Source organism: Microcaecilia unicolor, chromosome 2, assembly GCF_901765095.1.
Source record: "Microcaecilia unicolor chromosome 2, aMicUni1.1, whole genome shotgun sequence".
NCBI classification, from domain to species: domain Eukaryota; kingdom Metazoa; phylum Chordata; class Amphibia; order Gymnophiona; family Siphonopidae; genus Microcaecilia; species Microcaecilia unicolor.
In genome coordinates, this window is record NC_044032.1 from 282,120,464 (window position 1) to 282,145,813 (window position 25,350).

The 25,350-nt window shown below is 45.4% G+C and overlaps 1 protein-coding gene across 1 annotated transcript in view; it reads left to right on the forward strand.

Moving 5' to 3' along the window:
- The window catches only part of MTAP (methylthioadenosine phosphorylase), a 166,387-nt gene that overhangs the window by 22,636 nt on the left and 118,401 nt on the right, over positions 1 to 25,350 (forward strand). The window contains exon 2 of the mRNA XM_030192434.1: positions 8,880 to 8,966. Within this exon, the coding sequence (XP_030048294.1) occupies positions 8,880 to 8,966 (87 nt within the window). The remainder of the gene's footprint in view (positions 1 to 8,879; positions 8,967 to 25,350) is intronic.

Here is a 25,350-nt window from a genome sequence, read left to right on the forward strand (position 1 = left end):
CTGGAATCGGGCTTAGCCTATTTGGCAGACTTGCTGTATGATGTCTTGAGAGCCTCAGCTAAAGGCATGGCTCAGACAGTCTCTGCGCGGCGGTGGCTTTGGCTGAAACATTGGTCTGCTGACCACGCCTCTAAATCCCGCCTGGCTAGATTGCCTTTTAAAGGCAAGCTGCTCTTTGGGGTCGAGCTGGACAAAATCGTGACCGATCTCGGCACGTCTAAGGGCAAGAAATTACCAGAGGTCAGGGCTCGGGCTAGTACTCGTCCCGGTACCTCCAGAGGACGGTTGCTGGAAGCCCGTCGGTACCGCCCGGGCAAGTCGGGTTCCTCTGCCCCCTCTTCCTTCAAGAGGAATTTCTCCCCCAAGCAGCATTCCTTTCGCAGAGACCGCCGTCCCGGAGGTGCTCCCTCCGGTCCTCCCCCAGGGTCTCGTACCCAATGACGGGGCCTTGGTCCACGTCCCAGTGCAGATTGGAGGACGGCTGTCCTTGTTTCTGGGCGAGTGGACCTCTATAACTTCAGACGCGTGGGTGCTGGAAGTCATCAGAGACGGCTACAAGCTAGAGTTCTGCCAACCCTTAAGAGACGGGTTTGTACTCTCTCCCTGCAAGTCTCCGGTCAAGCTGTGGCAGTGCAGCAGACCTTGGACAACCTGATCCGCCTGGGTGCGGTCGTTCCGGTGCCAAAAAATCAGATTGGCAAGGGACGTTACTCCATTTACTTTGTGGTTCCAAAGAAAGGAGGTTCTGTCCGGCCTATCCTCGACCTCAAAGGGGTCAATCGGGCCTGGAAAGTGAGGCACTTTCGCATGGAGACTCTCCGCTCTGTTATAGCGGCAGTTAAGGCAGGAGAGTTCTTGGCTTCCTTGGACATCAAGGAAGCGTACCTGCATATTCCCATCTGGCCTCCTCTCCAACGCTTTCTGCGTTTTACAGTCCTGAGACGACACTTCCAGTTCAGAGCCCTCCCTTTCGGGTTGGCTACTGCTCCGCGGACCTTTTCCAAAGTAATGGGGGTCATAGCGGCCTTCCTGCTAAAGGAAGGAGTACAAGTCCATCCTTATCTGGACGACTGGTTGATCCGAGCCCCCTCTTATGCAGAGTGCGGCAAAGCTATGGACCGGGTAGTTGCTCTTGTGAGCTCCCTGGGATGGATCATCAACTGGAAGAAGAGCCAGCTGCGCCCGACTCAGTCCCTGGAGTATCTGGGAGTTCGATTCGACACCCAAGTGGGCAGAGTGTTCCTGCCAGACAATCGGATTGTCAAGCTTCAGGCTCAGGTGGACTAGTTCCTAGTAGCCTCTCCTATTCGGGCTTGGGACTACGTGCAGCTGTTGGGCTCTATGACGGCCACGATGGAAGTAGTGCCCTGGGCCAGGGCTCATATGAGACCACTACAGCTATCTCTGCTGCTGCGCTGGACTCCGATGTCGGAGGATTATGCTGTGCGCCTTCCCGTGGACCCAGCAGTGCGCAAGGCACTGAGCTGGTGGACGCAGACAGACAAGTTGTCTGCAGGATTGCCTCTGGTGACCCCGGAGTGGATTGTCGTCACGACAGACGCCTCTTTGATGGGCTGGGGAGCCCACTGCTTGGGAAGGACAGCGCAGGGGCTCTAGTCTCCTGCAGAGGCAAGTGGTCTATCAACCTCCTGGAACTCAGAGCCATTCGGTTGGTGTTATTGGAGTTCATCCCGGTACTGGTGTTGTAGCCTGTACGGGTCCTGTCGGACAATGCCACGGCTGTGGCCTATATCAACCGCCAGGGAGGTACCAAGAGCGCCCCTCTAGCCAAGGAGGCTATGAGTCTTTGCCAGTGGGCGGAAGCGAACCTGGAACAGCTTTCAGCGGCCCACATTGCCGGAGTCATGAATGTCAAGGCGGACTTTCTCAGTCGCCATACCTTGGAGCCCGGAGAGTGGCAACTATCTGCTCAGGCGTTCTTGGACATCACGAAGCGCTGGGGCCAGCCGAGCCTAGATCTGATGGCGTCATCGGCCAATTGCCAAGTGCCGCGCTTTTTCAGCAGAGGACGGGACCCTCGATCCCTGGGAGTAGATGCTCTTCTCCAACAGTGGCCGACACAAGAGCTCCTCTATGTGTTCCCGCCCTGGCCCATGTTGGGCAGGGTGCTAGACCGGGTGGCAAAGCATCCCGGCAGGGTAATCCTGGTGGGTCCGGATTGGCCCAGACGTCCCTGGTATGCGGACTTGATCAGGCTCTCAGTCGACGATCCTCTGCGGCTGTCAGTGGAGCAGGGCCGGTTACATCAGGGTCCCGTGGTGATGGAGGATCCCTCTCCCTTTGGTCTTACGGCCTGGCTATTGAGCGGCAGCGTCTGAGGAAGAAGGGCTTCTCAGACAAGGTCATCGCCACTATGCTGAGAGCGAGGAAACGCTCTACTTCTACTGCTTACGCCAGGGTTTGGCGTATCTTTGCAGCATGGTGTGAAGCAGGCTCACTTTCTCCCTTCACTGCTCCAATTTCTTCAGTGTTGGCGTTCCTGCAAGAAGGTCTGGAGAAAGGCCTGTCGCTCAGTTCCCTTAAAGTCCAGGTAGCGGCTCTGGCTTGCTTCAGGGGCCGCCTGAAGGGTGCTTCCCTGGCTTCGCAGCCAGATGTGGTGCGCTTTCTCAAGGGAGTTAATCACCTGCGCCCTCCTCTGCACTCAGTGGTGCCTGCGTGGAATCTCAACCTGGTGCTAAGAGCATTGCAGAAGCCGCCTTTTGAACCCTTGTCGAGGGCATCTCTGAAAGACCTGACGTTGAAAGCAGTCTTTTTGGTGGCTATCACTTCAGCCAGAAGAGTTTCCGAGCTCCAGGCGCTCTCATGTCGAGAGCCTTTTCTGCAGTTCACTGAGGCAGGAGTGACTATTCGCACAGTGCCTTCCTTCCTGCCCAAGATTGTTTCTCGCTTCCATGTGAATCAGCAGCTCTGTCTCCCTTCCTTTCGTAGGGAGGACTACCCAGAGGAGTACCCTGCTCTTAAATATCTGGATGTGAGACGAGTCATCTTCAGATACTTGGAAGTGACCAATGATTTCCGGAAATCGGATCATCTGTTTGTCCTGTTTGCAGGTCCTCGTAAGGGTCTGCAGGCTGCTAAGCCTACAGTGGCAAGATGGGTCAAGGAAGCCATTGCAGCGGCTTATGTGGCCGCGGGGAAGGTGCCGCCTATCCAGCTGAAGGCTCACTCTACGAGAGCTCAGGCGGCCTCGATGGCAGAGGCCGGATCCGTCTCCTTGGAAGAGATATGCAAGGCGGCAACTTGGGCTTCGGCTCATACATTCTCCAAGCATTACCGTTTGACTGTGGCTGCACGGGCGGAGGCCCGGTTTGGAGCTTCAGTGTTGAGGTCAGGGATTTCAATGTCCCGCCCTGGGTGAGTACTGCTTCGGTACATCCCACCAGTCTATGGATTGATCAGCTTGATGATATGGAAGGTAAAATTATGTATAATCATACCTGATAATTTTCTTTCCATTAATCATAGCTGATCAATCCATAGCCCCTCCCAGATATCTGTTTTTATTCTGGTTGCATTTCAGGTTCAAGTTTAGTCTTCAGTTATTTCAGAAAGACTTCGTGTTCAAGTTCTTTCACTTGGATTCTTCAAGAGTTGAGACGAGTTTGTGTTACAGTGAGCTGCTGCATTCCTCTCCCCTCCGTTTTACGGGGCTGGATTGAGACATAAATTCTGCCGGCACTCCCTCCCGCTTCGTGCGGCTGTAGGGCAGCTTTGTACCCCTCCCGCTTCGGCGGTGTTAGGGTCAGTCAGCTCCTCCCGCGGTTGCGGTTGCAGGATAAGCCAGATCCCCCCGCATCGGCGGGTGTGGTGTCCCTCCCTCGCTCCGCGGGGATGAGCTGGACGGATTCCCCTCCCCCACTTGTGTGGGGATGAGCTGGGTTAATTCCCCTCCCCCGTTTCGGCGGTGGTGAGCTGGGCAGAGTGTCCCTTCGTGGGTGTAATTCTCTAAGTGCTGAGTCCTGCGGATGGAGCTTTGATATCGACATACTGAGGAGTTTCCGGCAGCACATGACCACATATAGGGAGGCAAAAGTTTGCTCTCTATCTCCACCTGCTGGTAGATGGACACAACCAGTCTATGGATTGATCAGCTATGATTAATGGAAAGAAAATTATCAGGTATGATTATACATAATTTTACCTTTCCTCCTATCCCATGACCCTCCAATTTCCTCTGTAGCCTTTCATGAGGTACCTTGTCAAACGCCTTTTGAAAATCCAGATACACAATATCAACCGGCTCCCCTTTGTCCACATGTTTGTTTACTCCTTCAAAGATGGATAATGTTCATATACCTGACATATTGAACACTACAGTTTGTGGCTAAAAAATAAATAAACAAATCCTAAACATTTAATTGTTAAAAATGATGCAAGGGAAATATAAGATGTTCTTAACAGTTTACCGTAGTTTAGTTTCAATAACGGTTTATTAAAAAACTAGTAAAAAAGGCCCGTTTCTGACACAAATGAAACGGGCACTAGCAAGGTTTTCCTCGGAGTGTGTATGTTTGAGAGAGTGTATGTGCGAGTGTGTGTGTGTGAGAGAGAGAGAGTGTGTGTGTGAGAATGAGAGTGTGTGCAAGTGCGTATGTGAGTCACAGTGTGTGAGAGAGAGAGTGTGTTTCACACAGATATAATGTGTGCGAGAGAGAGTGTGTGAGACACAGACTCTCTGTGAGACTGAGTGTATGAGACCAAGAGAGTGTGTGAGTGACTGTGTGACACATAGAGAGTGAATGTGATACAGTGTGAGACATAGAGTGTGTGAGAGACAGTGTGTGAGAGTGAGAGAGAGAAAGACATTGACTGTGAGAGAGAGTGTGTGTGTGACAGAGATACCTCCCCCCCCCTCCTCTGGTATCAGGCCCCCTCCCTCCCTCTCTCTGGTGTCAGCCCCCCCCCTCTCTCTGGTGTCTGAGCGTTACTGTGCAGGACGCTGAGCTCTGGCTGTGCTTCAAGGAACTGACCAATCCTATTTAATAGAATGCACCTCCAACATTCTGAAGCCGAGAAACCTCATGTGGTTGGTCACTTCTGCTTGTGACGAACCCGGAAGTACTCGAGGGCGGAGCTTACAGAGATGGATCCTGAGCTTCAGAAGCTTCAAACCTTTCACTGAAGCCATGGAGTCAGCTTCAGAACGTTGAGGTTGGTTTTTATTATATAGGATAGTTATTCCTTTTTTTCCTCAGAAGTTTTAATCTTCACTTGTTATATCAGGGAGGAATCGGGGATTAATCTGCAGCATATGGTTTTTTTAAATATGGGGGATGAACGGTAAACTGACACAGTCGAGAGAGAGAGGGTTGGGGGGGGGGGGGTAGTAGGGAAACAGAAACAGGAAACCAGTTACTGGGATTTCATCTGCTTGATTCCCAGGCTTTCTGCTCTTCCCAGCTTGCAGTCACACATGGTTGTTAGACAGCAAGCCTATGCCTTCCTTATGTCAAATTATTGGTGACACACACACTGCTTGAGAACTACTTCTCTACAGTGGCTGGAGGTTGCTTCCAATTTGAAAAATCTGTATGATAACCTGAATGCTGATAATTGCTTTTATATTGCACTCTTCTATCCAGACAATTAGAGACACCACTGTTAAGCATGACCTAGGTAGGATCTGGCAGTATATGGGTGCTGTCCATGGTATGCAGACAATTAGAGAAACCACTGTCAAGCATGATCTAGGTTCTGGCAGCATTTGGGTGCTGTCCATGGTATGCGGAATAATGCGCTCTGAAGACCAGAAAGCAGAAAACAAATACAATGAGATGTGCTGTTCTCTCTAAATGAACAGCGGCCATAGGGGAGTGAGTTAGATGATACGTCATTTGAAAGCCTTACCTACTGGATGGCATCTGCAGCTGGTAACCTTCATCTAGCTGCCATCTGTTGTCACTTTGTAGTTTGAGTTCTGCTGTTGACGTCTGAGAACTCTGTTGGTCAGACTGGATAAGCCAACCTGTTCTTTTTCTGTCATTATCAGATGCAAGGGTGAATTCATTTTGACTGGCATCTGGGATTTGTAATTCATTAAATAGGATCTTTTCAGAGTTGTTGGTGGGAAGTTTTAGGTTCTGTGATCAGCTAGTCCCTGGGGGCCATTTTGTCCAGGCTCCTTCTCCTCCCAAATATGTCTCTCTTCCTTCCCCCGGTCCTCATACCAAATTTGCCTGCTCTGTGTCACTGCTATAGTCTTGCAGTTTGAATCATGTGGTGCTGGTAGGTCCCATCATGACATGGGGCTCAGCAGGGTTCCCATACTGATACAAGAAGGTGAATGCTTAGTAAGAGTTTACTCTTTGATTTCCTTTTGTCTGTTCCTCTCCTTTCTCCGCAGCTGGGCTACAGCTTCTTCAGGTTTTAGCTTCTCCTTCCTTGCACACAAGGATGTGCTTCCAGGCAGAGAGAACATGGCTCTGAGATAGACTAAGATGCAGTAGGGGGATGAGATGAGGAAAGATGTGAGCAGAGAGAGTTTTACAAGAAATGCAGGCCAAGGGTCAGCGTTTGAAGAAGATGGGTTAAGTGAGATGATGATATGAGCAAGAGAGAGAGGGGCGAGTAAGTCGAAGTTGGTCCAGGCAACAGTGAGTGAAGGGGCTTGAGATGGGGGGAAGAGGATGATAAATTAGTGCAAGAAAGAAGTGGAAGGCATGAGAGGCAAATCAAAGCATGAGCGCCTCAGAAATAGACAAAGGTTTAGTACTACAGAGGGTGACACAGTTTGCATAAGAAAAAGCAAGCTATGCTGCCAAAATGATGAACAGGGTGGGGGGTGTGCAGAGAGAGGAAACTGGAAGGACAAGCGTCAAGCAAAGATGAGGTGTCTCTGGGCTGATGCTTCGTCTTGGTGGCACATAAAATATCCAGATGATGGTGTGAGATAAGACTGAGCGAAAGGACATTGAGAAGTCCAGTTTTAAACAGATGTGGCAGCTGTAGGGGCAGTTGTAGGAGAGGCAAGAGAGTGAGAGGGTAGGAGAAGGGACCAAGTGGCATAGTGGGGCGGCAGTAGGGAAGAGGAAGGGGCCGAGAACGAACAAGAGATGGAATGAGATTAGTAGGTAGTGGAGAAGGAAGGGAGGACATGGCAGTAATGTGTGCCGGTAGAAGAAATGGCCTAAAGAGGAGTGACTTGAGTAATAAAAGGGTATAGAGTCGTGTCCAAGGGTTTCTTGAGGTACCACAAGGAGCAAGACCTGCTGTTCAGGAGATGTGCAATATGACTAATGAAACCTTGCAGAAGCAGTGGGTTGGAGGGAAGCAAATAGTTGTGCAGTATGACTAATAAAATATATATACACACAAATTATAAATGACAGTATAGTTTATCTGAAGAGTTTGCAGGGTATTAGAAATACAATCAAAATAGGAGGAAAGACCTGGTGTGGCTGCTGCAGAGTGGTCTCAAATAATGTTTGGAAAGAAAAGGAGTTAAATTGATTAAAACACTGAGTTAAACACTGCAGCCAGGTTCGTATACAAAAATCTCTCATTTTGAAAGTGCCTCCCCTTTATTAATCGAATTAAACTGGCTTCCACTCAAAGTGAGAATCACCTTCAAGTTATGTACGTTTAACTTTCAAATATTACATGGCACAGATCCAGACTATATGATACCATTAATAAACTTACCTCAAAGAAACACTAAATTTGAGGCAAAAAACTATCTCAGACCTCCCAAATTGCAAGAACGTGATGTACAAAACTGTCCACTCTGCAGACTTCACAAATGGTGGAACTCCTTACCACCCAAGGAATATACTAGATTCCGCAAAATCCTCAAATTGTTCCTATTCAAACAAACCCTCATAAAGAACAACCATATCTCAAACAACTAATTATTACCCAAGTTGGTTATTACTCTATTTACCATTAACTTTCCCTTTGCTTCATGTACAATTTCTCATTCATAATAGATTTTCTAAATGTTATACATCCATAGATATCCCAGTGTGTTTATGATACTGTATTGTAAAATTGGATTCTTACAACAAATTACTATCTTATGCATTATTCTTAGTTATGTATCCAATACTGTTTATTGTAAGCCACATTGAACTCAAACTTGTTTGGGATAATATGGGATATAAATGTCACAAATAAATAAATATATTTATCTCCCAGTGTTGCCCCAGAAGCTTCAGTACTGTGGTGATTTTGAACTGTGCTCTGGACCCCAAAGTTCAGTACCCAAGTTAAGTTGCTGCCACCAACAGCACAAAAGACTTTCATTATGTTTAGCAGTCTTAAGCTTCCTACTGTTCAGCATCAGAAAACACTATTGTTGTTTGAGGCCACCCTGTGCAGGAGAGCCTATTTTTTTCTGTGGGTTTTGGTGGGTTTAATTGATTTGCTGTTATTTTGAAAAGTATCGTTTAAGTAATAATATTGTGCTACCCATCACTTGTGGCTCAATGGTGCTTTGTGGGAATGGAGGAAGGCAACTAAGCTGTCGTATTAGTGGACTTCTGGAGGTTCCAGCCTTTTGGGATAGTGGCCTAGATCAGGGGTCAGCAATTCCGGGCTTTGAGAGCCCCAGGCAGGCCAGGTTTTCAGGGTATCCAGAATGCTTTCTTGGTATGCAAATTTATCTCATTCATATTATGGATATCTTGAAATCCTGACCTGTCTGGGGCTCTCAAGTACTAGAATTGCCTATCCCGGCCTAGTTAGAACTCTGGGCAGCAGATTGTCTGGTAGGGTTCCAGCTGGTTTGATAGCTCACGGTAATGGGAAGGAAGTGTTTCTGTTCTACTGCAGCCACTGGTACAAGCAGGTGGGTGCTGGATAGCTCTTCTTTTGCTGGGATTTGTGGTCATCTCTCTGTTTATTCTCATTTCATTTTTTAGGTGGGGATTATCGGTGGGTCTGGTCTGGATGATCCTGACATCTTAGAAGGAAGAACAGAAAAATACGTTGATACTCCCTACGGCAAGGTTTTACATTTAAACGTCTATAAAATGTATTACCCTCACGCTCTGTGCACCTGCTCCTTCCTGATTTCAGTGAACGATGGTCATTTCTATAGATTGTAATGTTCAAAAATTTCTGCAGGTGAAGATTGTGTTTACCATTCAGATGGGCTTTTACCTCAGCATAGACTGACAGTGTTGTAGAAGTATGCACACAAGGGGCGATTATATAACAGAGCACTTACATTTCTACATGTGTTATGTACGTAAGTATATAACAACCGTCAGACGTGGAGGCTTGAAAGTGCGGGAAGGCACAACTCCTGATATTTGTTCCCATTCAAATATTGAGAGATGTGCCTTCCCGTGTAATTAACATGTATGAAGTGCTGCAGATCTGGAACAACTTTGCGCAATAGGAGATCACATAACTAACTTGATTTGCTTTATGATGCCTCCTAACTGGATTTCCCTTATTAACAGGCAGATGATCAAAAGCCCCGCGCTGTTCCAAACAGCGCTCTAAAAATAGCGCTGGAACAGCATGGGGCATTATTAGACCTATGATCAGAGATAATAAAATGCAAATTTAAGCACGCAATTATCTCTGATCATGGGGTAGATGTGCAGGAGAATTGTGCCTGAGCATGCATTCAGCAGAGCCCTCCCGCACTTGTTTGATCTGGGCTGTCAAAAGGCCAGACCTCTCAAATACAGGGGCTGGAGGTCCATGGGACCACTAGACCCCAATTACCCCTGCTCCGAGCAAGGCAAAACGGGGTCCAATCTTTGGCGCGCTGGTCGCTGATTATTGGGGATGAATAGGTTTAGCCCTGTTTTGCATGCTAGTTGCGTTCAGAGCCTTCGAGCACGTTGTTTCATGTGCTCGGGGACTCTGATCATGGGGCGGTAGCAAACGCCGCTAGTATGGCGCTAACAGCCTCCAGCGCCGGCGTTTGCTTCTGATCATCTGTAAGTTTGGTTGGACTGTTTTGTTCATATAACCTCATGTTTCTCACCACTTTTGTTCGGTTTTGCTACTCCTTTTGGTTTGTTTCAAGTGTTCTATTGTACAGCAGAATTTAGAAACCTAAGTTCCATTATATAATAGATTCTACTATGTGGCCTCCTAAATGTCTTCCCAGTGCCATTTTATTAATACCTTTACCTGCTGTAAGAGAAAACATTCCTAGGGGTGAGGTTAGGAACTATGTGTATTTTGAATATTCAAAATTACATGCATAATTTTATTCAGAGAAAATACCTGCACAAATTATCAGACAAGAATGTGTGCAGATACAGTACTAATCTAACTTAATCTAATATAAGCATTTATGTTCCCCTTAACCAAGTTAAGGCTCGAGGTGGATCACTAAAAGTTAAGAGATACTTAGCCAGGTTAATTTGAAAGTGAATGTACTTGTGTGCTTTTTTTTTTTACTTTTCAAAATTCTGCAGTTTGTATGGCAATGGCATAGCCAGACTTGACATTTTGGAGAGGCCCAGACTTAATATGAGGGGGCATTCGGCATATAGGTGTGAGTAGTGGTTGGTGTACTCCTAAATAATGCCTTAGCATGCACTCATTGACAGATTTCTAAGTAAACAGTCTATCTAGCGCCAAACAAAAACCCCATATGCACTTATGGAAACTTTGGGCTCCTTTTACAAAGCCACTATAGTGATTCCCAGCATGGCAAATCGAAACTCATTCAGGTCCTATGAGCTTCGTTGCATTTGCAGTGTGGGAATCACTTTGTAAAAGGAACCCTTTGGAAACACTGATATTTTAAAATAAACTTGTATTGTCCCACAACTTAAACTTTGGCATTATAGTAGAGTTGACTCTGGTCAACATCTCTACACATCATAGTATCCTGCAAAATAATTACTACAATGGCACATGTCCTTCAGCTTTACTTTGTAATAAATATAAATACCTTAATAAGCTGTATTAGTAAAACTGCTACATACTTTTGAAGTAGTAGTTTAAATATGTAGCCTAAGAAACCTAATATAAAAAATACCGATCCCTAACACTGCATCCTGGACTATCAAGTTGTTAATTTATTATTATCATTATTACCATTTGTATAGCGCTACCAGATGCACGCAGCGCTGAACACCTGACACAGAGAGACAGTCCCTGCTCGATAGAGCTTACAATCTAAAAAACATATATTTGGCATCCACAGAAATCCCCGTAGCTCCTTCTCTAAGAATGGATGCAAAGCAGAAAGGGTATTTACCTAAGAACTCCACTCTCATCTCTCCCTACACTCCTCCCCGTGAACTCTGTTCACTGGGTAAATGTCTCCTGTCGTCCCCCTTCTCCCCCACTGCTAACTCCCGGCTCCGTTCCTTCTATCTCGCTGCTCCCTATGCCTGGAATAGACTCCCTGAGCCGGTACGTCAGGCTCAGTATCTGGCTGTCTTCAAGTCTAGGCTTAAAGCCCACCTCTTTGCTACTGCTTTCGACTCCTAACCATGACTCTCTTACTCAATACCCTCACTTATCACCCCTACCACTGCAATTTCCCCACCCCTAGCTGTCTGTTCGTCTGTCCAATTTAGATTGTAAGCTCTGTTGAGCAGGGACTGTCTTTTCATGTTCATTTGTACAGCGCTGCATAAATCTAGTGGCGCTATAGAAATGTTTAATAGTAGTAGAAGTAGTAGTAACTTGCCATACAAAAAAAGTTGATTTTGGTATAATCTCAATAAAAACATAGATCCTTTCCAGTCCCAAGCATATTGAAAAGTACTGTATCTATAATACAAAGCCTGCAACAATTGTTCAAGACCTATAGAGCTAATCTACTTTACCAAAACACTACTAACATACAGAAGTAACACAACAAGGACCCTACCTAGGATAATGCAATGCAATAAAATATTGCAGTCAGACCTAGAACATCAATACGCCTATTGGGAAACTGAACAAGCTGAATTTATACAGAGGCTTTAAACAGAAACTCTATGCAAACAGACTACCTGGCCTCAGTCACAAACAATGAACACAAATAGACCCTTCCATGTACAAAATAAGTGACCACAAACTTAAAATATGGATAGTTAGACAAAAATTAAACTTAAAGCCCAAGAAGCCTCACTCTGCAGGCAGTGCAACACTATAGAAAGAGAAATAGAAATAGCACCCTGAATTCAAAACTATAAAGAAGGGAAGGGAAATGGGACTTGATATACCGCCTTTCTGAGGTTTTTGCAACAACATTCAAAGCAGTTTACATTTATTTATTTATTTATTTGTAGCATTTGTATCCCACCTTTTCCCACCAATTTGCAGGCTCAATGTTGCTTACATTTGCCATAATGGCGGTGCCATTTCCGAGTAGCAGAATTACAAATGGTATTGCGTTAAGGTGCATACATACATGGTAACATACATGGAACATAACATATATGGAACAGATCATGGTATATATATATACCATGCGCATACATACATGGTAGAGAAGATTACATTATGGTATTGCATGAAGGTTCCTGAGTAATAAATTGGATTATAACATACATTAGGTCATCTAGTGATAGTGCTTGATCATTTGTAGCAAAGAGGATAATCAGATATGTGATAAGAGTTCGGTTTTGTCTAGGTCGTGTATAATGTTATTATTTAGTATTTAAGATGGATGTTTATGGTATGTCGTCTTGAAAAGATCTGTTTTCAGTAGCCTTTGGAAGATGGATAGGTCTTGCGTTGTTTTTATGGCCTTCGGTAGTGCATTCCATAGCTGCGTGCAGATGTATGAGAAACTGGTCGCGTATGTGGATTTATATTTTAGCCCTTTACAGTTAGGATAGTGGAGATTGAGGAATGTGCGTGATGATCTTTTTGCGTTCCTAATAGGCAAGTCTATAAGGTCTGACATGTAGGTCGGGGCTTCCCCGTAGATGATTTTGTGGACCAGGGTGCAAACTTTGAACGCAATTCATTCTTTTAATGGGAGCCAGGTAGTTTTTCTTTTAGGGGTTTGGCGCATTCGTATTTCGCTTTCCCAAATATGAGTCTGGCTGCTGTGTTTTGGGCGGTTTGAAGCTTCTTAATGATTTGTTCTTTGCATCCGGCATAGATGGCATTGCAGTAGTCTAGATGGCTTAGCACCATTGATTGTACTAGGCTGCGGAATGCTTCCCTTGGGAAGAAAGGTTTGATTCTTTTAAGTTTCCACATTGAGTAGAACATTTTCTTTGCTGTATTTTTCGCATGGTCTTCGAATGTGAGATTTCGGTCAATTATGACTCCCAGTATTCTCAGGCTGTCTGAGACTGGAAGTGTGTAGTCTGGGGTGTTTATGGTATTGGTTTTGTTTGTGTTGTATTGTGAGGACATATATTCAGGTACTTATTTTTTTGTAGCAGGAGCAATGGAGGGTTGAGTGACTTGCCCAGAGTCACAAGGAGCTGCAGTGGGAATCGAACTCAGTTCCCCAGGATCAAAGTCCACTGCACTAACCACTAAGCTACTCCTCCAGTGTAAATTAAATTTACTGTAAAACTGACATTGTCCATTCACTGAATTAAGATTAAAATTCTTCTTTTTACATTTGTTGTCTGGTTGTTTTATTTTTTCCAATCATATTTGTCCCAGTCTCCAGTTTCTGCTTTTCTTAACTTTCTTTACAATATCTCCAGTCCATCTCCTACTTCTTCTCTCCCTTCCTGCCTTCTTCTCCTATATCCATCTCTGACTTTGATCTTTTTCTTTCATTTATTTTTGTCTCTCAATCTGCTCATTTTTAGTATTCAATCTTCCTTTTTTTAAAACCACATCTACCGACAACTTTTCATCTCCCTCACCCCAACCATCCCATTCTTTATGCTGTTATTCCTGTTTTTTTGCTAACTCTCCCTTCTTCCAGCACCTCCTCTTTTATTTCCTTCCTTTAGCACAGCACCCTCTCCTTTTCTATTTACATTCCTATGATCAGTATCTTCTCTTTCTCTTCCTCTCACCCCCTTCTGTCCAGCATATCCTCCTTCCCTTACCTCAATCCTTCTTCTCTGCCCGCCACCCTACTCCCTCATATCCCGCATCCCTCCATGTCACTCTTCCCTGCCATGTCAGCTTCTCCCTTATCCTCTCTCTGCCTCCATCCCCATCCAATGTCAAGCACCCCCCCCATTGTTTTCTTACTCCCCTCCCTGTTCCCAGCATTTCCCGTCATTCTACTCACCCCATGTCCAACATCCTCCAGTATCCTTTTTTCCTCTCTACCTGATCTAGCATCAGCTCTTTCCCCCTTCTCCAAGGCAGCATCTTCCTCCATCCCATTCCAGTACGTCGCTTCTGTTCCCCTCCAATCCCAGTTCAGCATCTCTATTCTGCCACCTTCCTCCCTCCATGTCCACTATATCTCCTTCTCTTCCTCTTTGTTGTCTGGGCAATTTGTTTTCTAATTGGGCTGGTCTTAGTCTCTTTTCCAATTTCCTTATGTCAGTCTTTTCCTAAATTCTTTTCCAGCTTTGCCTTTTCATTTCTTCTCTCTCTTTTTGTCTTCTCTATATCTGTCTGGCTTTAGTCCTTTTTTTCACTTTTTTTTTGTCTGCCTTTTTAATTTTACTCTCATTCCTTTTTCTTACCCTCTTGTCATTAGTCACCTCCTTTCCCATCTCATCTACCTACTGTTTTTCCCATTTCCCTCTCATCCTCTCTCCAGTGAGAAAAAAGAGCAAACAGAACTGCTATAGATCTGTACACAGAAGCCTCAAGCTAGCAGAATACCACACCTTGGTCAAATGCACAAAACACAAACAGACTCTCAACAAATAGGAAACAAAGGACTACAGATTAGTAATATAGAGCTGAAAAGACTGGAATGAACCCTCAAGAAGTCAAACCTTGCATACAGCAAACAGGAACAAAAACTAAAATTCAAGACATCAGACAGGCACATTTCCCAAAGCTGACATATTCGAATTAATACATTCAAAATAAAATACTTTTTATACCTTTCTTGTCTGAGCATTTTATTTTCCCATTGGCTTTGGTTCAAATGTCTGTTTTCTGCATTTCTGAGTCTTTTTCCTGCTCTTGCACGGTCTCCTGTCCATTTGACATTTCTTTTCTCTCCATGTTCACCACCACCTATCTTCCTTCTGCATCCCTAACCGTATGGTCTAGCATCTCCCCTCTGTGTCCCTATCCTTATCCTCCCCCATGTTCAACATCTGTCTTCTTAGGAACCCCATCTCCCTCTTTTCCAGTGTTGCCCTCCTTAGCTCCCATCTCCCTCTTTTTCAGCACTGCCATGCCCCCCTTGGCACCGAAATCCCTCTTGACCCCCATCTCCCTCTTTTCCAGCATTGACCCACCCTCCTTCCCAGGCCAATATCACTCCCTCTCTCTCCCCTTCCTTCCTCCCCATGGTCTGGCATTTCTCCTACGATCTCTCCCCCCACCCTTCTGCTCCCCCCATGATCCTGTATCACTCCTCGCTCTCTCCCTTCCATCCCCCCTCCCCGCAGTCTTCCCTACCTCTCTTCTAGTACCGGCAGCAGCAGCAATTAGAGCAGGCCGCTTCCAGCTGGAGTTGGATATTTCTGTCTGTAGGATCCCGCCTATTCTGATGCAACTTCCTGTTCCTGCTTAGGTGGGACCTTGCAGAGTGAAAGCTCCGATGCTAGCTGGAAACAGCCTGCTCTAATCGCTGCCACTGCTGGTACTAGAAGAAAGGTAGGAGAGATTGGGGGGGGGGGGGGGGGGAGGAAGGGAGAGGGCGAGGCAGCAATGCAGGACTTGGGAGGGTAGAGAAGGAAGCGGAAGCAGGGGAGAAGAGAGAGAGAGAGCAGAGTGCTAAGAAGCCCATAGGCATAAAATAGGTTTACCATAACACACACACACTATCTTGCAGTTTGATGCGGGTTTCATACAAAGAGTCTGGACAAACCAGGAAATACAATTACAAACAATCACATAATCAGTTAAAATTAATACAATCAATTCCTACCATTTTAGCATTTATTTAGCACATGCTAATTTCATTAGCACGCTAAGCTTTAGTAAAAGGGCCCTTGATTTTCATTGTAGTTACAGCTGTTTTATTTCTTATGCAATACAACCAGTGCCCTCTAGATGTCACTGCATACCCTCAGGAACTCTCTACCGAGGTCCTGGAGGACATTCAGGCCCAGATGCATCAAGCAAACGTAAAAAAATCAGGAACGTTAAAGCCCTTACCGAATTTCAAAAAACGAAGCATGCTCCAAAAACACAGCCCCAAAAAGTTTGGTGTGGTATTGCAAACCCTGATTCCCGAAAGTTTCGCTAATGTGCCGTAGTGGTGTACGTAACGCATGCGCACAGGTCCATTCGGAAAGCGTGCGTTATGGGCGTGGCTATCGCACGCATGTGATATAGGCGTGCGTCGACAGCGTAAAAGAATCGCGTCGCTGCACTGCTTTTTTTCATTGTGTTATATGGTATCAGTGGCGTTCCTAGGGGGGACGGACACCCGGGACGGATCTCCGATGCGCCCCCCCCCCCCCCCCCACGGTGCAAGGTGCTCCCCCGGGGAACAGACACCCTCTCTGCCCCGGAACAGGAAGTAACAAGAAGAGGGAGTATGGAAAACAACGAGTCGGGGCTGACCGCCCCCACTGCCCCCCCCTTGGTACGCCACTGTATGTTACACATGCATACATCCCTATATACTGCCAACTTACCGATCTGGGAAACGATGAACGCTTATTGAACATGCGTTGCAGCGTTTCCCAGCCCTTGTCCATCCTCCCGATGTTCCTCTTTCTCGCTGCACGGGGGAAAAGACGCTTCTCGTTGATTGTGAAAAGCTGAGCAAGCCAGAGGACATCCAGGTTGGAGAAGTTGGGCTTTCTCCCTCTTGCAGCCATGACTTCTCCGACAATGAGCACACGCGCATACCAACGCTTATATATTGCGTCTGTCTGCAGTGCACGCGCTGCATTAACGTGGTTATGACACGTTTTCTATAAGCTTTATTAAAAACAAAACAGGCTCCGATACAACTACAATTTGCTTTTGTCCAATCACAGCGCGTCTCGCGTATCTGCTTCGCTGCAATTGGTTCGTTTTTGAGTTTGACATTAGAGTTTTTAGCCGGAGAGCCCTAACGAGAGGTACAGACCTGTCGTTAGATTTCTCGGCGTTTTCCTTCGTTAAACCAATCGGAAAAGGTTAGTGCATGTCATTTCAAAAGGGTTTCTACACTAATTGCTCATCTGCATTCCATTTTCGTTAGCTGCTACGGCCCTTGAAAAATGGGCTTTAGTACATGCAACGTTTGGCGATTTCTTCGATGAAGGGTCGTTAAAGTTTTGTGCATCTGGGCCTCAGTTTGAAGCACTGACAAACACAGGGTAGGAGCTGATTTTGTACTCATCTATGCCTCATCAAAGCTCACAAGATGGCGATTTTATGACAGAACCAGGACCAGAACAATTTCTCTCTAATGCTCTCCATGATACTCGTTCTTAAGTTTCTTTTCCTTTTGGTCTTATATTAATTTGATTTTTGGTTTGCTTTACTGTGTATGTTTTTGTATTGGGATAGGCATAGGGGGAAGAATAAAAGAACTCATGGGTCGATGCTCGGAACTCTGGCGCTATAGTGAACAGCACTTGCAAATAGTGCAGAAAAAATAGCTCCTCGATGCTCAACACTAATTGCATGCAGATAATATGCGCACTGTGAGACCAAATGTAAAGGGGGGGGGGGGACACGTGCTTGGCACATGTGCACAAGAGTTTTGCGGTAAGCACGGCTCTTCTGCGTATGTGGCAGGCAAACCCAGAAATGAAGCATACGTTGTCGCTGTTCCTCTGTGCCTTTAAATATAAGCCATTTCAAAAAAATTGTTTTTCATTGAAGGCTTATATTTAAGTGCAGAAGACAGGTGCCAGTGTATGCGTTTATTTTCAGCTTTGCTTGGACTTGAATATGTGTGTTTCTCCCAGCAATTAGAGGCTTCCAGGGGCTTCCTTCCTCTTCCAAATTTAATCAAAACTGGCAGATTTTAAGGAGAAAATCATGGGAAATCCTTTTTTTCAAAGAGTCCAATGCCAGCTCAGAGCTAGCATTAGGTTTCCGGCAGTAAGGGCGGCTTTGTTTTGTGCGCTGTTCTCTGAACATTGAGGAGGGAATAGGAAATGACCTCATTAATATCCGTTTGACTACATTTAAATACTATTTGCACTAATGTTTGGCGCTCACATTGTTTCCTGCACTAGAACCCTCTGTATATTCTGCTCAGATTAACGCCGGCGCTCATCCAGCACTAATCGGCTTTAGCACCAGTGTTAGGTTCTAGGCTTTGGCCTAACACTCCTTTATATTTCTGTTTCCCTTTTGTCCACTGTTTGGTTGTGCATGATGTGTTGAGGCTGGACTCAAGTTGGTGTGTCACCTACACAGGATTCTGAGGAGCAGGGTAATGCCCAGGACAAGGGTTGCGTTTGGTGCTCCCCTTCCCATTTGGGATCACAGAGTTAGAGGGTGGCGTGACATATATCTCCTCCATTTTGGTGCTTAGAGTGGTCGTTCTTCTTGCTTAACTTTTGGATGGATTAGCCCAGCAGCAGCTCCTGCTGCATGCTTTGATTGGTGCTGAGTGGTTGTGCAGGAGAAAGATTTTAAGACCACGTGTAACGATCTCCCAGAGCTGCCAAGTTACTCAGTATCAAAAGGAAAGGTTTTAGGCCATTCCTGGTTTCTGGCACCCTGTTCTGGTACATTATGGAACATACAGCATTAACTTCAGTGGGTACATATAGAATCATGGACTGCAAATACCAAACTGCTTTTGGGATATAAGTTTAGAACCAGAATTGGCCAAATAGCCTTCCTCCTGGAACTGGATAACTTGGGAGATTTAGAATTTTAATGGTTTTATTTAGTTCAGTCAGCCGACTTATCTTAAAGATTGCTCATACCATGGCTTTAGAAAAATAGAAAACAAATTAAGCGTGCTTGTCTTATAGGAGCCAAATCAGAGCTGGTCACAGAAAATGCAGACAATCTGGTGTGTTAAGCAGAACAAGGTTCATAGAGGTGACAGTACATCCTGTGCTTTAAGGACCTAATTTCCTAAGCTCTCTGTCCATGGACAGACAGTAGGAGGAAAGCCATTAGTAAATAAAGCAAGGTTACTTACCTGTAACGGGGGCTGCCACTTGTGTGGTAGTTTCTAGACAGACTATTAGTGGAGTAGTTGACTACTGCATACCATAGTCATCATAGCCCCACCCCCAACCCACAAGATTGGTTGCTTATTTATCAACTGGCAGGGGATGGGAGGTTGGCTTTCTGATAGAGGGTCCCATTGTGGTGCCTGAGCTCCACACTTGGATGCAGCAGGCCAGAGACTTACTAACTGCACCATGAGTGTCTTGGCATGACTTGTAGTAGTTTTGAAGGAGGGAGGTGAGATGCCCAATAAGCTCTACTGAGTACGGCGTATGTGGGTTTTAGTAAGAATATCTCATCTGTGTGGGCATTGAGACTCTTGCCTGTTTGAATGCTCATGTGTACAGAGGGGAGAGTAGAGCACGGGGTAGGGGAAGTGGCTTTCTGTGGTTATGTGCTAGAATGGTATTTTTGAGCTTCTGTCACTGCGTGGTCATGGTTGCAGTAATCAGGGCTGAAGTAGCCTCACAGCAGAGGTTTTCTTTGTCTTTGAGATAGACTCGACCATAGGTAGGAGTGATAAGAGGATCTGCTCCCTTAGTATGGAAGAGCTTCCTTGTGTTTATTGGTGGTGCTTGAAATTTGAGGCCTGTGGGGGATGCTATCACTGCTTATGAATGCTGATAGCTGCACTCGTATGGTGTGTGGTTGTGGCTCCGTGGTACCAATTATAGCAGTCAATGGGATGAAAGCTTTTTTTTTTGGGGGGGTGGGGGGCTGAAGAACAATATGAATGTCACCTGAGAGGTACTGGCATCAGAGAGGGAGTCATATGTTCACCTTTTGAAAGGAGACAGATCAGTTGGAAACAGCAACAGAGAAGAATATGTTTTTTTGCTGCTCAGAGAGCCAGACAAATGATCTGAAACTATACCCTTGACACAGGTATTTGCCGAAACATGGGCTGTGTCAGGTCCTTGAATAAAGTTGCATCCTCTATATCCTAGCTCTGCCTCGTTTAATTTATAACCTTGTACACTGTTATTGCTCCATCTTTGTAAGGAGGCCAATGAGGTCTGAAGGAGATGAATGTTGAAAATTCCAGAAGAGCATGAACCTGGCTGATAACCTCGAGAACTATTTCACTTAGGCACATGCTTATCCTTTGAGCATGAGACTTATCAAAACAAGTCCAGTTCACGTTCCATTAAGCCAGGTAACATATTTTCCCGTGGTGACTACCTGTTGTGTATTCCCCAGCAGTAGCAGGAGCAAAGTGGCTTATTTGAAATGCTACCCAATTGTAGACTAAGAACCTAAGACATACTTTCCTGGGCTGGTCTGGTCAAGGCTCATCAGGCCCACTATCTAGTGTAGGTAGATTACAGTGCTGCCTTACAAGTAAGTAGGCAAAGGCTGGTCTTGTTATTAATGGTCTGTGGATTTATATTTGGTTTGTTTGGGAGCTCTGTTGGACTGCAGTCCTACTTAGATGCTAGCTGTACCAGTCAGATTCTGTATGCATCACATTATCATCGCCACATAAGATGTGGACGATGGGCATATATGTCAGGGCATTGGAGAGAAGCCCTTGTATGACTGTAGGGGATGTAGTGAATTTAGTCCTATTGGTGTGGCAGACATGTCAAGGAAGAGTTATGGCTGTTGTGCCTGCAGACTTTTTGCCAGTTACCTGAGTCTCAAGACCACTGCCTGACCTGGAGAACCTCATTGATTTGGCATAACGTCTGGAATGATAATGGCGTAAGTGTTGATTGTCCTGGCTGTTGTGCTAAAGGGGCTACAGACTATGTGAGGCAGGAGACCTGTAGGGAAGATGACAATTTGAGGTGATAAGGAGAGTCGCAGTTCAGATTATTAATAACGTAAGGGGCAGGTGCCCCCTGGACTGTAAAACTGTCTTGAGCAAGGGCTCACAGCTCCTAAGTGTTTACCCTAACTGCCTTGTTATGGATTATGATAGGTAAGTGAGACAGCTCGCAGGAGTAAGGGTCAAGGCAAAGGGTCATGGATTTGATATACTGCCTTTCTGTGGTACAACCAAGGTGGTTTACATTTATTATATACTGGTATTGGGAATGAACAATGGTAGGAAAGGGTGAGTATAGGTAGTGGTCTAGCTGATGTCTCTTTTGAAGGCTGGCATCGAGGATAATTCTGTTGGCTTACTGGCGTGGTTGCCCTATAGATGTTGCACTTTTGCTGCAATTGGAGTTTGTAACAGCTTATGGTACAAGCCATCATCTAGAACACTTGGGTCCAAAGGCCCTGTTCTGCCAACTAATAGGAGAATTAACATCCTTTTTTTTTTTTTTGAGATTCATCCATCACCATTTTGCTGGGAGCTCATCTGTAACTCCAGGTCATGTGATCCATAGTGCTGAATATTTCCAGCACATACTAAGATTTAGGTGGCAATCCCAGGGGGAATCCAGGTCAGGTTTATTCTAGGCAGTGAGGAGTGGGAAGATCCCGGTTGCGTCCTAGAATGAGGGGAGGGGGATAGTTGAACTCTAGGTGTGGGTCAAACCCCGCTTCTGAATGGCTCAAGTCACTACAGGGAAAGACCTGAATCATCAGCGTGGTGGTTTTTTCAGAATCACATAAACCCAAACAGAAAAAGCGATGGCCAAAGCCAGAAGGATGCTTGGGTGCATAAAGAGAGGCATGACCAGCAGGAAAAAGGAAGTGATAGTGCCCTTGTATAAGTCTCTGGTGAGGCCTCATTTGGAGTACTGCGTGCAGTTCTGGAGACCGCACCTACGGAAAAATATAAACAGGATGGAGTCGGTCCAGAGGGCGGCTACGAAATTAGTAAGCGGTCTTGAATGCAAAAATTATAGGGACAGGCTTATGAACCTCAACATGTATACGCTGGAAGAGGGGAGGGAGAGAGGAGACATGATAGAAACGTTTAAATATCTCAAGGGGATTTATGTACAGGAAGAGAGCCTTTTTCAAACGAAGGCGACCTCTGGAATGAGGGGGCATACGACAAAGTTAAGGGGGAATAGGCTTAGAAGTAACCTAAGGAAGTATTATTTCACAGAAAGGGTGGTGGAGGTGGTAGAGTCGAGGACTGTTCCAGAATTTAAAAAGGCATGGGATAAGCATGTGGGATCGCTTAGCAACAGGAAGAATTAGGGGTTACAGAGGATGGGCAGACTGGGTGGGTCATATGGTCTTTATCTGCCGTCATGTTTCTATGTTTCTATCTCTGGGTGCCTCCAGAGTTCTGGTCCTAGTACTCTTTCCACTATAGTGCTGGAATGGTTGGTGACCAGCCTGATGTAAACAAAAAATTTTTTTTTTTGGCAGACTGGTTGCCTGTATCTAATACATCTTTTGGAGGGGATCTCTTTGGCATGATGCAAGTGGTGTGGTGAAACTTGAGGGAGTGAAAAACTGTTTCATACAAGTGAATTAGACAGTGTGAACCAGTTCCTGCATTAGGAGTGAGGTTCAGTAATCTTATAATGTGCACAGAACTGGTTACAGAGAAAGGTCAGTGGTGGTGTAGACCCCCTTTTTTATTTTATTTATTTATTTTTTTAAATATTTTTATTTATGTAAATTTTCCAATATATCACCACATAAAGTGAATATGCAGTCGGCATTATTTAACATTAGGAAACAAAAATGATAAGTATATATCTTTACAGCCCATTTGTCCACAAGTTAAAGAAATTTGATTCCAAGATTAAGGAAATTAAAAAAGAAAAAAAAATACAAAAATTAATAATTAATAGATGCTTCCTCTGGTTCAGACCCCAGCCTGCTAAATTAGGGAAGGTTTACTATATTCACATCAACTCTTGCATCAATAAACTCTTTCAACTGTTTTGGATCTACAAACTGAAAATGTTTACCCTCAAGCATCACATTACAAAAACAAGGAAATCGCAAAACAAAATTTGCTCCCAATGCCACCACCCTGTGGCGAAGTTCCAAAAAGGCCCTTCGTCTCATCTGTGTAGGCCGTGAGAGATCTGGAAAGATACGGACCTTTGAGCCCAAAAACAGATTTTCTAAGTGTCTCAACGAAAGTCGTAGTACAGCATTCCTATCAGGCTCCAACGCGAAAGTGGTAAGCAGAGTTAACCTCTGAGTAACTATTTCTAATGAGCTTTCTAGGAATGAGGTAAGATTCATTCCCTCCCCTATTACGGGGGGGGGGGGGGGGGGGTCCCACCCCCACTGCAGTACTCCCGATGTAATAAGCCCGTGTAATGGGAGGGAGGGAGTCCTTGTCCATTCCCAGGATGTCTACCAAATATTTTTTAACCATCTCCAAAGGAGAAATTAACGGCGATTTGGGAAAATTAAGAAACCTAAGGTTAAGCCTTTTAGTCTGATTTTCAAGGTATTCAAGTCGTTTATGTAGGAAATTATTGTCTTTAACCAAAGCTGTTTCTATAGATCCCATTTCTTGAATTTTGATATCCACACGTTCCAATTTCTGGGTTTGCTGTGCAGTCACTTGTGCTTGAAGCAGGGCAGCCTCAGAAAGAACTTCAATATCAGAAGAATTCTGCTTTAAAGTAGTTTGCATAGAGGTTTGGATATTGTAAACCATATCCCATAGTAACTCCAGCGTCACAATTGCTGGTCTAATCACCCCACTAGCCACAGGAGGAGATTGAGGTAGACTACCAACCCGAGCTAACTTGGGAACAATAGCTTGAGGCAATACCTTTGAAGCCTGTTGTAGTAATGTTTCCCGAAGTTGAGAATCTATCTCCGTTGCTGCAGTCACACCCTCAGACAGGACCAGCTGAGCCACTTCGGCGTCTGTCTCTGTTTGAACAGCCAGCAACTCTCTTCCAGGCTGGGGAGGTGCAATTCGCTTCACAGGGCTCAAGGAAGCCCCGTTTCCACTCTCAATCGACTCCGAAGGGCCGAGAGCTGTAGTCGGGGTCGAAGTTCCCTGAGGACCCGGTTGCTGCCTGGGAAATTGCAGGGTTGTTTGTTTCATCGTCGAGGAGGTCACAGGAACCGAGGGAAATTCCTTTACCTTCCCCCTCCCCTTCCCCATGGTTAACGAGGCTACAGAGGCACCAAGAGAAACTCACAAACACAGCAGCCTCCAGGAGCAAACACAGGTGCGTCTATTCACAGCGCCATCTTGGAAAGATGACCCCCTTTTTTATTTTTATTCCTTTTTCTTTTCCTCCATCCCCCCCCCCCCCACCCCACCCCACCGGAGATAGCATTGTAAACATGATCTATTCTTGGATGCTGTCTGCTCCTAGTAGCCATAGTGGTTACTATTGGGAGCACAACGATGTGCTGTGTGGGGTGAGCTGGCCTACTTGCTGTTGGGGAGCAGGGTGTGTACTGCGCTGGCGTCTGATGTCATCAAAGGATGTTAGAGACTAGAGAGCCTGCACGTGCGCAGAAGTGCTTGAAAGCTGGAGGCCTCCGCAAGAGAAGCACCAGAGCGATTTGGGGTCTGCCTGCACCGGAGAGCCAGGAAAATAGAGGAAACGGCTCAGGACGGTGCAGGTGGGCAGGAGCTGGTTCGGAAGAGGAGGTGGAGTGGCGGTAAGGTCTGGGATCGAGGCCACTGGACGCACATGCACCGGAGGAGAGCTGAGCGGGAGAAGAGAGCACAAGCCTGATGCTGCCTCTTGGCAGAGCCATGCAGCAGGCACGTGCTGAAAATAAGAAAAGGGAAAAAATAGATCCATAGACAGGAGAAGGAGAAAAAGGTGTGGAAAAAAATGTATAAAAGGCTGCTAAATATTTAAAAAATGGGAAAATAATTAATGTATTATGTTGCATTATTGTTGAACTGAGCTGCTGTAGAGTCACGAGGCTCTGGGCTCGAGACCAGGAGCTAGGGAAAGTATAGGTTGTAAGGACGTGCGCTGAAGTACCGTCAGAGTAAATATTGTGGGGAAAAAAAGGAATACCTTTCATTGAGTTTAAGCAATGAGTATGAGTGAGAGATTGAATGTTTAGTTAAATCTGTGCCCTTTTGGTTCAAGAGTTTGTTTGAGTGTGAGATACTGTTGCATTTGGAAATAAAGAAAACCCTAGGATTTTAAACATTATGCTCATGCAATAAAATTGCTTTCACTTAAAATAAGGAAAATTGAAGAGGTAATTGAAGAGGTAAACTCCTCTGTGGAAGTTTTGCATGACTTCCATATGTTTTAAATAAAACTAATTATCAGCACTTTTTATGCAGAGTACAACCTAGTAAGCATTTTAATGCAATCTATTTTGAGATAGTGCTGAATTTTTATTTTGATGTTTCTA